The 13,423-nt window shown below is 37.8% G+C and overlaps 1 protein-coding gene across 1 annotated transcript in view; it reads left to right on the top strand.

The window, feature by feature from the left end:
• The window catches only part of LOC128645483 (interferon-inducible double-stranded RNA-dependent protein kinase activator A homolog A-like), a 55,990-nt gene extending 44,407 nt beyond the window's left edge, over positions 1–11,583 (top strand). The window contains exons 7-8 of the mRNA XM_053698505.1: positions 3,736–3,910; positions 11,011–11,583. Of these exons, the coding sequence (XP_053554480.1) occupies positions 3,736–3,910; positions 11,011–11,168 (333 nt within the window). The 3' untranslated portion in view covers positions 11,169–11,583. The remainder of the gene's footprint in view (positions 1–3,735; positions 3,911–11,010) is intronic.
• Positions 11,584–13,423: the final 1,840 nt, after the last annotated feature.

The following is a 13,423-nucleotide window of genomic DNA, read 5'->3' as shown; positions in this document are numbered from 1 at the left end:
AAAATATTAACCAGGAGATAGTTGTGCCTTCTTTGTGTCCGAATCCAGTTTCAAAGAAGGAACATTTGTTGCACAATTTGGATGTAGTTCGTGCTCTAAAGTTCTATTTAGAGGCTACAAAGGATTTCAGACAAACATCTTCCTTGTTTGTTGTTTATTCTGGTAAAAGGAGAGGTCAAAAAGCAACTTCTACCTCTCTCTCTTTTTGGCTTAAAAGCATCATCAGATTGGCTTATGAGACTGCCGGACAGCAGCCTCCTGAAGGAATCACAGCTCATTCCACTAGGGCTGTGGCTTCCACATGGGCCTTCAAGAACGAGGCTTCTGTTGATCAGATATGTAAGGCAGCGACTTGGTCTTCACTGCACACTTTTACCAAATTTTACAAATTTGATACTTTTGCTTCTTCTGAGGCTATTTTTGGGAGAAAGGTTTTGCAAACCGTGGTGCCTTCCATCTAGGTGACCTGATTTGCTCCCTCCCATCATCCGTGTCCTAAAGCTTTGGTATTGGTTCCCACAAGTAAGGATGACGCCGTGGACCGGACACACCGATGTTGGAGAAAACAGAATTTATGTTTACCTGATAAATTACTTTCTCCAACGGTGTGTCCGGTCCACGGCCCGCCCTGGTTTTTTAATCAGGTCTGATGAATTATTTTCTCTAACTACAGTCACCACGGTATCATATGGTTTCTCCTATGCAAATATTCCTCCTTTACGTCGGTCGAATGACTGGGGAAGGCGGAGCCTAGGAGGGATCATGTGACCAGCTTTGCTGGGCTCTTTGTCATTTCCTGTTGGGGAAGAGAATATCCCACAAGTAAGGATGACGCCGTGGACCGGACACACCGTTGGAGAAAGTAATTTATCAGGTAAACATAAATTCTGTTTTTCCCGCCTCTAGTTCTTCTTCCAAGAGTGATCTCCAAAATCATCATGGAGCAATCGTTTGTGCTGCTGGTGGCTCCAGCATGGCCTCACAGGTTTTGGTATGCGGATCTTGTTCGGATGTCCAGTTGCCAACCATGTCCACTTCCATTTAGGCCAGACTTTCTATCTCAAGATCCGTTTTTCCATCAGGATCTCAAATCATTAAATTTGAAGGTATGGAAATTGAACGCTTAGTGCTTAGTCATAGAGGTTTCTCTGACTCAGTGATTAATACTATGTTGCAGGCTCGTAAATCCGTTTTATTAACAAGTTTGGAAGACTTACATTTCATGGTGTTCTTCTCATAAATTCTCTTGGCATTCTTTTAGAATTCCTAGAATTTTAGTGTTTCTTCAGGATGGTTTGGATAAGGGTTTGTCTGCAAGTTCCTTGAAAGGACAAATCTCTGCTCTTTCTGTTTTATTCCACAGAAAGATTGCTAAACTTCCTGATATTCATTGTTTTGTGCAGGCTTTGGTTCTTATCAAGCCTGTCATTAAATCAATCTCTCCTCCTTGGAGTCTTAATTTGTTTTTTAAGGCTTTACATGCTCCTCCATTTGAGCCTATGCATTCTTTTGGACATTAAACTACCTTCTTGGAAAGTGTTGTTTCTTTTGGCCATCTTTTCTGCTAGAAGAGTTTCTGAATTATCTGCTCTCTCTTGTGAATCTCCTTTTCTGATTTTTCATCAGGATAAGGCAGTTTTGCGGACTTCATTTAAATTCTTACCTAAGGTTGTGAATTCTAACAACATTAATAGAGACATTGTTGTTCCTTCCTTGTGACCTAATGCTTAGAATTCTTTGGAGAGATCTTTACATTCTTTGGATGTGGTGAGAGCTCTGAAATATTATGTTGAAGCTACTAAAGATTTCAGGAAGACTTCTAGTCTATTTATCTTTTCTGGTTCCAGGAAAGGTCAGAAGGCTTCTGCCGTTTCCTTGGCCTCGTGGTTAAAACTTTTGATTCATCAAGTCTATTTGGAGTCGGGTCAAGCCCCGCCTCAGAGAATTACCGCTCATTCTACTAGATCAGTTTCCACTTCGTGGGCTTTTAAGAATGAAGCGTCAGTTGATCAGATTTGCAATGCAGCAACTTGGTCTTCTTTGCATACATTTACTAAATTCTACCATTTTGATGTATTTGCTTCTTCTGAAGCAGTTTTTGGTAGAAAAGTTCTTCAGGCAGATTTTTCAGTTTGATTTTTCTGCTTTTGATTTAAGTTTTTTCCTCTCATTTATGAGAATTAACTTATATTTTGGGTTGTGGATTAATTTTTTCAGCGGTAAATGGCTGTTTTTATTTTTATCCCTCCCTCTCTAGTGACTCTTGCGTGGAGTTCCACATCTTGGGTATTGCTATCCCATACGTCACTAGCTCATGGACTCTTGCCAATTACATGAAAGAAAAGATAATTTATGTAAGAACTTACCTGATAAATTCATTTATTTCATATTGGCAAGAGTCCATGAGGCCCACCCCCTTTTGTATGGTGGTTATGATTTTATTTTGTATAAAGCACAATTATTTCCAAATTCCTTTGATGCTTTTTACTCCTTTCTTTATCACCCCACTTCTTGGCTATTCGTTAAACTGAATTTTGGGTGCGGTGAGGGGTGTATTTTATAGGCATTTTGAGGTTTGGGAAACTCCTGGTAGGATTGTATATCCCATACGTCACTAGCTCATGGACTCTTACCAATATGAAAGAAATGAATTTATCAGGTAAGTTCTTACATAAATTATGTTTTTAGCTTTAGTGTAGAGATTACCCTCCGACCTGATACTTTTCACCCCCTGATCCATCCCAAACAGCTCTCTTCCCTCCACATTTTCTGCAGTGTAGGATCCCCCCCCCCCCCCCTCTAACTAGTGCCGCCATATATATATATATGTGTGTATCTATCGTTCCCGAAGCATCTGATAGATGTTGGAGGAAATGCTCAGAGGAGGGTACTCCGTTTCATATATGGTGGACATGTCCTCTAATAGGCCAATTTTGGCAGGATATCAATCGATTTAATTTCTAAACGGTGATATTACCTTGGACCCCATTATCTACTTATTTCATGTCACTCCCAAGCTCCCCTTTACACACTACACCACACTTTTTCGCCTGGCTATAAGTAGCGCCAAACAGATAATACCCAGGCTTTGGAAGTCCGACAAGATTCCTACCCTACACATGTGGATAGAGCAAATGAAGCAAAACCTAGCCCTAGAGAGATATTGCTACTACATCAATGGTAAACTAGATTACTATGCTGAACTGCTGTTCCTTTGGGAATCGGGTCTCCCAGCGGGATAGGCTTAATGATACATACCTACACACACTAAGATTGCAACATCTACCATCTATATCCTTTCCCCTCGCCCCCTCCCAATAATCTCCCTATAGTTTTTTTCTGTTTGAGAGACAAAGCTGTATCTCTCCACAATTGCTGCTTGGGATGATCATATAGTTCTACAGGTGTTCGAGACTAAGAATATGGGTACTCGATTTTGTGATCCATACCATAGAAGGGGCAGAAATTTAGGGTCACTCGCAGAAACTTTATCTTATTTTAGGAAAATGTATTTCACATTGCACTGTATCTTTTAAAGCTGTGAACTGTTTGCTAATATATTGTATTGTTTTCAAAAATAAAAGATAGAATATGAATATATATATATATATATATATATATTTTGTTCAATCTCCGCATGACATATATACATCCTATAGGCGCAAGGGGTTAATGTAAATGGCGAGATGGGCAAAACAGTTAGAATGTTTAAGTTACTGGTTGTTTTGCTTTTAGGAAAAGTTGATTGGAAACAACCTTGGGTGCACATGGGATCATCTTAAAAATTCAACTGGAGAGAAAATAAGTTTGCTAAAAAGAAGCCCACTCAGTATTCCCAACACGGACTATGTCAAAATGCTTGGTGAAGTAGCAGAGGAGCAAAAATTTAATGTTAAATACTTGGATATAGGTAAGTGTGGAGCAAGACCGCTCAAATTTTTTTTTTTTTTTTTTTTTTAAATGTAAAATTTTTTTATTTTTTTTTAAATGCATCAAATATGGCTCCCTAATTTTGTTGCTCATACATACACAGGGATGCAGAAGCATTTAGGATCCCACAAGCTAAGCTCTCTTTGTGACTTCTACTTTATTTTTCAATTTTACTGATTGTGTAATATGCATTTCAAAAGAGCCATGCAGTGGTGGCTGAATGGTCTTATTTTGGCAGCTTGTGTGTGTTCCATTTTGGCGCTTAGTTATTAGATATTTACACGCACTATAATTTATTTGGTTCTTGCTTTGATGCATTCAGCACACTTACTCAGCTGTGGAGATGCTGATGGCAACCATCTGCCTTACAAAGCCCAGGTAGCACAAAAAGTTCTAATGATACATATAAGAATAGCCCCAACAAGTCAGCCCATATTTCCTATAAATGTAAACTTTGAATGTGGGACAAGCATAAGGCTATTCTACAAACACTTATCACCAGTTCCCAGCAGTGAAGGATTTTTACATATTCTTTTTCAATGAATACCATTCGAACAAAAGTATAATTTGTAATTAAAAGTGAATTTAAACAGATCTTAAAAGTACATGCTCTGAACTATGCAACTTTAATTGATACTTTTCTCTCACTTTTAGGGTGCATTCTACCCATGTTTTTTGTGTCCAGACCAAGGCAATACAGTTAATGAATTAAATTGTTGTGTGAAATAGTGCCAGATGCTTAGCTTAGATCTAGACAAGCTAAATTAGTTAGATCTTATTGCTGATTTGTTAATCTTTATCATTTTATAGAATTGAAATAACTACTTGACTACCATGTCATAAAGTTTACGTTGTGTTTAGTGTATGTGTGGCCACTGCATATATGAAAGCATTGCTAAGCTCCATAAAACCTAGTGCATGACCAGGGGTGGTAGAATTTGTTACAAGCATCCTCACTCTTACTAATACTGGGTGTTCTGGAGGGGACACGGGTCAAAATTAATATATAGATGAAATCCAGAACATTTTGGAAAAGTAAATCTTAATTGAAGGTTTACATGATTTTTAAGTAAGTGCATGTTTTTTTTTTAGGGAGGCTTAAAGGGACACTAAACCTAATTTTTTTTCCTTTTATGATTCAGATAGAGCATGCAATTTTTAAGAAACTTTGTCATTTACTCCTATTATCAAATTTTCTTTGTTCTGTTGCTATCTTTATTTGAAAAGTGGAAATGTAAACCTTAGGAGTTGACCCATTTTAGGTTCAGCACCCTGGATGGCGCTTGCTCATTGGTGGCTACATTTAAAGATAGCAAGAGAACAAAGAAAAAATGATAATAGGAGTAAATTAGAATGTTGCCTAAAATTCCATGCTCTATCTGAATCATTAAAGAAAAAAAAATTGGGTTTAGTATCCCTTTAAGATGAACCTATGACTTTTCTCTGTTTGTCCCAGAAACTTTAGCACATGCTCCTACTTTTAAAACAGGTTTGTTTTCAGTTCCTTAAAGGGACACTGTACCCAAATGTTTTCTTTTGTGATTCAGATAGAGCATGCAATTTTAAGCAACTTTCTAATTTACTCCTATTATCAAATTTTCTTCATTTTCTTGGTATGTTTATTTGAAAAGCAAGAATTTAAGTTTAGATGCCGGCCCATTTTTGGTGAACAACCTGGGTTGTCCTTGCTGATTGGACAGCACCAATAAACAAATGCTGTCCATGGTTCTGAACCACAAATTTACTGGCTCCTTAGCTTAGATGCCTTCTTTTTCAAATAAAGATATCAAGAGAACGAAGAAAAATTGATAACAGAAGTAAATTAGAAAATTGCTTAAAATTGCATGCTCTATCCGAATCATGAAAGAAAAAATTTGGGTTCAGTATCCCTTTAACCCCTTAATGACCACAGCACTTTTCCATTTTCTGTCCGTTTGGGACCAAGGCTATTTTTACATTTCTGCGGTGTTTGTGTTTAGCTGTAATTTTCCCCTTGCTCATTTAATGTACCCACACATATTATATACCGTTTTTCTCGCCATTAAATGGACTTTCAAAATATACCATTATTTTCCTCATATCTTATAATTTACTATAAATTTTTTTATAAAATATGAGGAAAAAATAGAAAAAAACACACTTTTTCTAACTTTGACCCCCAAAATCTGTTATACATCTACAACCACCAAACAAAAACCATGCTAAATAGTTTCTAAATTTTGTCCTGAGTTTAGAAATACCCAATGTTTACATGTTCTTTGCTTTTTTTGCAAGTTATAGGGCCATAAATACAAGTAGCACTTTGCTATTTCCAAACCACTTTTTTTCAAAATTAGCGCTAGTTACATTGGAACACTGATATCTTTCAGGAATCCCTGAATATCCCTTGACATGTATATATTTTTTTTTAGAAGACATCCCAAAGTATTGATCTAGGCCCATTTTGGTATATTTCATGCCACCATTTCACCGCCAAATGCGATCAAATAAAAAAAAATGTTCACTTTTTCACAATTTTTTTCACAAACTTTAGGTTTCTCACTGAAATTATTTACAAAAAACTTATGCAATTATAGCATACATGGTTGTAAATGCTTCTCTGGGATCCCCTTTGTTCATAAATAGCAGACATATATGGCTTTGGTTTTGCTTTTTAATAATTAGAAGGCTGCTAAATGCGACTGCGCACCACACGTGTATTATGCCCAGCAGTGAAGGGGTTAATTAGGGAGCATGTAGGGAGCTTCTAGGGTTAATTTTAGCTTCAGTGTAGTGTAGTAGACAACCCCAAGTATTGATCTAGGCCCATTTTGGTATATTTCATGCCACCATTTCACCGCCAAATGCAATCAAATTAAAAAAAACGCTAAATTTTTCACAATTTTAGGTTTCTCACTGAAATTATTTACAAACAGCATGTGCAATTATGGCACAAATAGTTGTAAATGCTTCTCTGGGATCCCCTTTGTTCAGAAATAGCAGACATATATGACTTTGGGGTTGCTTTTTGGTAATTAGAAGGCCGCAAAGTGCTGCTGCGCATCACACATGTATTATGGCTAGCAGTCAAGGGGTTAATTAGGTAGTTTGTAGGGAGCTTGCGGGGTTAATTTTAGCTTTAGTGTAGAGATCAGCCTCCCACCTGACACATCAGACCCCCTGATATCTCCCAAACAGCTCCCTTCCCTCCCCCACCCCACAATTGTCCCCGCCATCTTAAGTACTGGCAGAAAGTCTGCCAGTACTAAAATAAAAGTTTTTTTTTTTAAAAAAAAAATACATCTTTAGCATATTTACATATGCTACTTTGTAGGATCCCCCCTTAGCCCCCAACCTCCCTGATCCCCCCCAAAAACAGCTCTCTAACCCCCCCCCCTGCCTTATTGGGGGCCATCTTGGGTACTGGCAGCTGTCTGTCAGTACCCAGTTAACAATATTTTTTCCTCTTTTTGTATTTATTTTTTTTACATTTTGCTGTAGTGTAGCTTCCCCACGACCAACCCCTACCCCCACCCCCTCCCAGATCCCTTAGATTAGTTTTTGGGGGCATTTACTCCCCCTCTTCCTCCCACTTACTACATAATTATTTCTGTAGTGTAAGTGGTTCCCACCCGCTCCCTCCCGTGCACGCGCCCGCCCGCCGATCCCCCGTGCACGCGCGCGTGTCTGTGCGCGCCCCTGACTCTCCCGCCCCCGATCCCGCCCCCCTCTGTGAATCTGAAGCCATCGATGGCCGCCCACCCGCCTCCCACTGCAGCTCCCACCCACCAACGATTGCGGCCATCGATGGCCGGTGTAGAGAGGGCCACAGAGTGGCTCTCTCTGCACCGGAGGGGTACAAATTGTTATTGCAGGATGCCTCGATATTGAGGCATCCTGCAATAACCGGAAAGCAGCTGGAAGCGATGAGGATCGCTTCCAGCTGCTTTCCAAACCGAGGACGTACGCCACACGTCCTCAGGCGTTAACTGCCTTTTTTCTGAGGACGTGTGGCGTACGTCCTCGGTCATTAAGGGGTTAAAAAGGTTGCTTATGTTGCTTTATGCAATGTCATATGCTTAAAGGGGAGATGTTCTTTCAGAATGCTCACTAAAATGATCCTGTCCATGAAGCTTTACATTTGGTAGAAACCATGTCTTAACTAGAGGTTGATTATTTTCTTCTTTTTTTGATGGCTGTAAGGCTTTAAAGCTTTTAGCTAACAAAAGAAAAAGACTAATCTGTATAGTTTTGCTGCATGTTTAAACCTTTTAATTGTTCCTCAGTTAAGAGCTGTTTATAAAAGTATTACTGGTGTTTGAAATCCAAAACCAGGAGACATTGGTAGATTTCACCTTTGATAAAAAAAGGAGTAATGCTTTTCTTGAAGCCGAATTGTAGAATGTGTTCAGTGGCAGGAAGAGGGGCTATGTGTTTTATGGCCCTGATCTAAGATTAATATATACTATCTTCCTGAAAAAAATAAGACCATCATACATTTTATTATCCACAGTTCTGGCTACATGATATCTCTAACCTCAAATTTAGATCTGCCGTAAGTATTTGAGCTAATAACAGGGCTTTAGAGTCCAGTTTGCCTAGCCTTCACAAGTAAACTTGATTTTGGACTAGTGCGTCCTGGAGACTCCCCATAAAGGGACAGTCTAGTCCAACAAACTTTCATGATTCAGTCAGGGCATGTAATTTTAAACAATTTTCCAATTTACTTTTATCACCAATTTTGCTTTGTTCTCTTGGTATTAGTTTAAAGCTAAACCTAGGAGGTTTATATGCTAATTTTAGACCTTGAAGGCCGCTTCTAATCTGAATGCATTTTGACAGTGTTTTCACAACTAGAGGGTGTTAGTGCTGACTCCTAAGTAACCCCACGCGCGTGAGTACACTTATCTATGTGACACACATAAATTGGCTAAAATGCAAGTCTGTCAAAAGAACTGAAATAAGGGGGCAGTTTGCAGAGGCTTTGATACAAGGTAATCGGAGGTAAAAAGTGTATTCATATAACTGTTGGTTATGCAAAACTAGGGAATGGGTAATAAAGGGATTATCTTTTAAAACCATAAACATTCTGATGTAGACTGTCCCTTTAAAGAAAGTTTACAGGGATACTAAACCCAATTTTTTTTCTTTAATGATTCAGATATAACATGCAATATTAAGCAACTTTCTAATTTACTCCTATTCATTTTTCTTCATTCTCTTGCCATCTTTATTTAAAAAGTATTATTTAAAAATGTAAAGCTCAGGAGCCGGCCATTTTTTGTTTAAGAACCTAGGTTACGCTTGCTTTATTGGTGGCTAAATGAGATTAATGCATTTAGCTTTTGTTGAGGAAGGTTCTCAGAATTAGCATATAGGCTCACCAAATCGGACATGGGTATTCTAGGAAATAAAGTATTTTTTTCCAAACACTAGTGGTAGATCCAATCACAACAGTCCATTTATCAGCATAAGTTCCTCTTAAAAGTTCCATAAAAATACTGGCAACTGGATCTCTAAGTGAATTGTGTAATTATCCACTTCCTTACACTCATCTCCTATTCCATTAATCAAGATGCTGAGATATTTACTCAGGGGATTGTAGGGAGCTCTAAATAGTTTCCTGAAGAAAGAATGTCCATAAAGGTAAATTGATGCAGCATATCTGTAAAAAGCCGACGAGAAATTATCACCTGAACATCTCTATGTGAAAAGAAGATATTTCACCTCAAAATTTACTCAGTAGCCATGTCCCATTGTAAAGGGACTTTAAGCAGTCAATCAAGATGCTAGTGCTGGGAGTTGCATGTGAGCGTGCATCAGTCATGTGTGGGCACAGTTATGTTATTTCCCTCCTCAGTTTAAGGAAGTGTACTACGAAATCTCATGAGATTTCATTGAATTCATGAGATCACATTGAAGCAAAGTGTGACCTCAGCACTTAAGCTGATTTATTTTTTTCTGACATGCAACTGACGGTAGCTGAAGGGTTACTGTTCACAGAGCACTTTTGTGAGTTGAAGTTTTGAGGTAAAATATCTTTTTTACATAAAGATGTTCATGTAAATTTTTCTTGTCAGTTTTTTACAGTTGTGCTGCATCACTTTCAAGTGATTTAGCAAGTGGGTATTATATCCCTTTAATATAGCTACAGTCTTCATTCCTTTTCCAGTTGCAGTTAACATGTAAGGCTCAAAAGCTGACCGGCAGATTGAAGAATTTTGTTTGCTGTGCTCTGTTGAATTCAGAAAAAATGACTGATTTAATTTATAGTTGATGTGTTTTTATACGTGGAAACTAGAACACACACACACATTAGATAGCAAAAGATATCCTAGATCCATGCAATTTTATGCATGATGGTTTCCTGCGAAACTATTACTGCATAAAAGGTGATGTGACTATGGGTTGATTGTGCCTTGATATTTTAGTTTTACATACATTGACAAGTATTGGGCCTTCACATAAGACTATCTCTCTCGCTGTCGCTATCATCTCTATCCTCTCTCTCTCTGCCTTTAGTTTTGCATCTGATGCGACTGTATTTGATCCTTTTGAGGCCATTCTTTCGAAACACTAGTAGATGCCTTTTACTAACCCTCCCTGTTTATGTATGCTTTTAGACATTTTTGAATTTATAAACTGTGTTGCCTTTGAAGCAGGCATACCCATAATGTAATAAGTGAGGGGGGTGGGGAGTAGAAAAAATAAAATTTATATGAAGCGGCTAATTTTCTTTCATGATTTACGTAGTGTAACTTTAAGTTGTTTTTTTTTTTTCTTCAAATTGACTTGCTCTCTTGGTATCATTTAGTTGAAAAGCATGTTGGTTAAATTCTTGTAAATTTATGGGGGTTTTTGTGTGTAGACAAGCTAAATAAGTACAATGTTCTGGCATTCCAGCATGAATTTGATGCAATACATCGTTCAGTAAGTTGTTGATAGTTGAATAAGGTACATATTAAAACATGCCTGTACCCTGAATGTTATAAGTTGTTTGCTTTCATTTAGGTCATTTTGCATGGGTACTCGATTATTACTAGCTATTGTCCACATATATTTTTATACTGTATTAAGTCTTTTTGCTTCTGTATTTTTCAGAGGAACTGAGCGTTAATGGACAATACCAGTGTCTTGCTGAATTATCTTCAAATCCTGTTACTGTCTGTCATGGGACTGGGATCTCTTGTGGTAATGCTCACAATGATGCTGCTCATAATGCACTTCAGTATTTAAAAGTTGTGGCAGGTCGGAATTAAAGTATGAATTTACTATTCTCGCCAAAAAGAATGACTTATACTGTTATCGAAAATGAAATAACCACGGGTTCTGATTTGGGATTTCTCTGTTGAACTTGCTTCAAACTTTGACTCCCGAAAACACCTAAAAATTGGAAGGAAAATGTTGTGTTTTTTGTTGTTGTTGTTTTTTCCCTTTTTTTTGTTGTTGAAAATTTAGTGAGAAAATACTTTGACATGACACATCAAATTTAATAATTTTTTTTTTATCAAGGGCTCAATAATACTCTTGGGGGAAAAAATCTTTATTAAAAAAAAAAAATAATTCATGAATTTTACATCTTTTTGGAAATGGTTTGTACTTGGATTTTGTTTTTAAATTTTATTTTAATGCTTATGTATCTTAGTTAAATAAACTGAAAACTGGTTTGCTTTTTGATGTTTCTTTGTATTTTATTTCATGGTTAGCTGCATTTGTATAACAAGACCTCCCTTTTTCTTTGTTTCTAAAAAGAGAAGTAAACTAATGTTCATGACATTTAGGGACAAAAAAGGTGATATATCTTGGCTTTCTCTGGCTAATAATTAGGTATGTGCATTTTGGATCATTTGTGATGATCCGAATGTGGAAGAAGGCAGCAGCTTGCGACATTCAGCTCTTCTCGGATCCATATTTCTTGTGAAAGTGCAACACATTAAGATCTGAATTTGAATAGGTCTGTGTGAAGACCTTTCTCAAAAAGAGCTGAATGCTGCTAGTAGCCGACACCTTCCGCATTCGGGATCATCACATATGATCCCTATGCACATGCCTACTAATAATCACCGATAAGAACCCTTCAACTATGGAGGATGGACAGAACTGACCATTCACCAGGTTTGATTTGGTTTGATTCATGATTTAAATCACAATTTAAATCATTAGTTGATAAGACTTAGTTTAAATCAGTGTTTATACATAAAGGTATCCTTTTTAGAAAAATAACTTTTCAGATTTTCCAGTTTCAGAAAATCACTGATTTAGTTGTATAAAGTTAGGAATATATAAATAATTATGAAGTTATTTATCTCCAGTTTAATAGGTTGATCATTTAATATTAAACTTTTCAGCTGTACTTTAATTGGAAGGAGAAAAATAATCATTACAATAATAAAAATAATAATAATTGAAATGAAAAGAATAACATTTATAGGTTATACTTTTTCTCACTCCTTGCACTTAGGTGTCTGTGCACATCTTTTCCATACCAAACAATCTATTTAGCTTCTTGAAACTTAGTAAGGGGTTGATTTTGTGTACATAGAATTGCAGGGGATCAATGGGATTAAAGGAACAGTAAAGTAAAAATTTCCATCTTAATGGGAGGAGGGTCCACTGCTTCATTCATTACTTGTGGGAAATTAGAACCTGGTCACGAGGAGGAGGCAAAGACACCCCAGCCAAAGGCTTAAATACCTCCCCCACTCCCCTCATCCCCCAGTTATTATTTTCCTTTCATCACAGGAGGTTGGCAGAGAAGTGTCGGAAGATTGGAGTAGTCTCTTATGGACGGTAGTACTCTTGGAAATGGGACTGGAGTTTTAAGTAGTTCTGTCAGCCTCTCAGTGTGAACATGGATGAAAGTCCAGAGATGCAGGGCGAGTCTTTCTGTGAAACCATCCCGACTCATGATTAACCGCTCCTTAAGCAATCGGCGTTGACGAGTTTCGCTGCCTGCTTTATACACTTAAGTCCATGTCAGGAGCGATGCTACTAACCTGTCACACTTGAAGTGCCGTCTTCCTGTTCCACGGCATATATTCTGGTATACACATATAATGCAAGAAGACAGGGTCACAGTGTGTCTTTTATCCGTATAGAATCAAGGGTGAATATCCCTGGACATGGGATTATTGAACAGGGGGGTTTTATACATACTATCTTTATTGTGTTTGCTAGAGCCTCATCTCACATATGACGCAGCATCAATGTGTAAAAAGTCAGGTGAAGAGCGAAGCAGCCTCTTTTGGCGCGTTTTCTCTATAGTGCAGGGGTGGTCCTGAATGCCACTCCATGTGACCGGGTGTGTCCTCTTCAACTTCCTCTTTCCTGATCGGCATTTGCTGGAGACATAACGGTTTCCCTGTGTCCGGGCCATAGGAGGTGATGAGTGCCCCTGCCATTGGTGGATAAAGGTGCTATTTATGTTATCTAGTCAGCATTAAAGCGCAAGCTATGGAGGACTCTTATATGTTAGAGGATACTCCCTCTTTAATTAAAAATCATACTTGTGTTT

Source organism: Bombina bombina, chromosome 1, assembly GCF_027579735.1.
Source record: "Bombina bombina isolate aBomBom1 chromosome 1, aBomBom1.pri, whole genome shotgun sequence".
In the NCBI taxonomy this organism is placed as follows: Eukaryota; Metazoa; Chordata; class Amphibia; order Anura; family Bombinatoridae; genus Bombina; species Bombina bombina.
Note: the sequence above shows the minus strand (reverse complement) of the source record. Positions and strands in the feature narration are given on the sequence as shown.